Source organism: Penaeus monodon, chromosome 22 (genome assembly GCF_015228065.2).
Source record: "Penaeus monodon isolate SGIC_2016 chromosome 22, NSTDA_Pmon_1, whole genome shotgun sequence".
NCBI classification, from domain to species: Eukaryota; Metazoa; Arthropoda; class Malacostraca; order Decapoda; family Penaeidae; genus Penaeus; species Penaeus monodon.
This window is the reverse complement of record NC_051407.1, coordinates 14,936,230-14,937,647: the sequence shown is the minus strand read 5'-3', so window position 1 is coordinate 14,937,647 and position 1,418 is coordinate 14,936,230. Positions and strand designations below refer to the sequence as shown.

At 38.0% G+C, this 1,418-nt stretch overlaps 1 protein-coding gene across 1 annotated transcript in view; it reads right to left on the bottom strand.

Moving 5' to 3' along the window:
* The window catches only part of LOC119587578, a gene marked incomplete at its 3' end in the record, with an annotated part of 2,627 nt that extends 1,966 nt beyond the window's left edge, over positions 1 to 661 (bottom strand). The window contains 2 exon segments of the mRNA XM_037936290.1: positions 57 to 170; positions 630 to 661. Of these exon segments, the coding sequence (XP_037792218.1) occupies positions 57 to 170; positions 630 to 661 (146 nt within the window).
* Positions 662 to 1,418: the final 757 nt, after the last annotated feature.

Here is a 1,418-nt window from a genome sequence, read left to right as displayed (position 1 = left end):
CGTCTGTACAGGTGCGGAGTCATAACATAACAAAAGGTAGATAACCTTGCACTAACCTTGTCTGGAAATCCGTTCTTTTGCTTGTGTCTGTCCTGCCAACATCACCGCTGCCACCATAAGTGACAACATCGCCTTTCCCTTTATTTTTCCAAAAGTCCGCATGGTGATACCTGGAATTTGATGTAATTAATCTTCAAATATCGACGAAAAAGAGAAGTAAATACTGTCGTCCGATATGCGCTGAAAATGCAACAAAAGACCTTACGTCTTCTGTTAACCTTCGAACCAGTCGGTCAGACCCCCCTCTGCAACAATTGCAGACTTGCAGAATCTCTCAAACAGAACATTTACTATTCAGAATAGAATACGTTAACAGTTTTCTGTCGTTATTTTGTCAGTATCGTTTTAATAGTAATTTTTATCAGCCCAATTAAGTCTTTATTTTTCCTCAGTAATCTTTCGAGGATGTGATGATTGCAGTCAGTGACTTTTTAGATAGACATCTTTTACATATTCCTCTAACATCACTACAATGATTTAGCGAAATTTTGAATATCCTTACATCATGATTAATAACCTTTTAATTGTACTGATCTTGAATGCGACTATGATTTCATCAGAATATTTACATAATGTAAGACTTCATTCTGCTTTTCTTCATCTGTAGAAATGGAAGAAGCCACTTATCAGGACACCACACTAATCCACACGGCGTTGATTATTTACCTGTTGTCTAGAATTCAGATGAGCGAGTGCATCACTTGCTCCAAGAGACTTCTTATATATTCCGGGTTAACGGGTTTCCAGATGTCGCTACCCACAGACTGTTTCCAAGGAGGGGATTCTGTGACAGTATGTTGACAATATGAACTATTTCCGGTCTTTGTGAAGGCTACGAGTTACTTACATAGCATTTGGAACTTGTAAATGAACACTTCCGCAATTGTGAGAAGGCAAAAAGGAAAGCTTATATGTAGAGCTTTTTCCAGGCGGGCACAGCATCACGGGTTTTCCTATTCTGCGAGGGTCATTGGCAAGGTGCAAAGTCCCATGACGTTTATTTTTTTCTTTTTTTATATGCATTCAGAAAGTCCCTTCTCATTTTCTCATTACCCATAATCGCAGGAAGTCTATCATTTATACTAGAATCATTCTTCAAGCAATTTCTGCGTATTTACATGATTCACAGTTAAGAATTGATAACCAAGAATAAAATCAGACTCTAAATACATCACTAAAAGAAAAATGATTTAGCAAACCCAACAACACTGCCACAGAAAATTAACACCATGAGTTAAAAAAACGATCACCATTTAACAGGTGTATTTACCTAACTCCATAGCTAAACGTACGGGAAATGTCGCCGACAGTCTTCTGGGAACACTACATCGGATTTTCCATGACAACTACACGGTTCA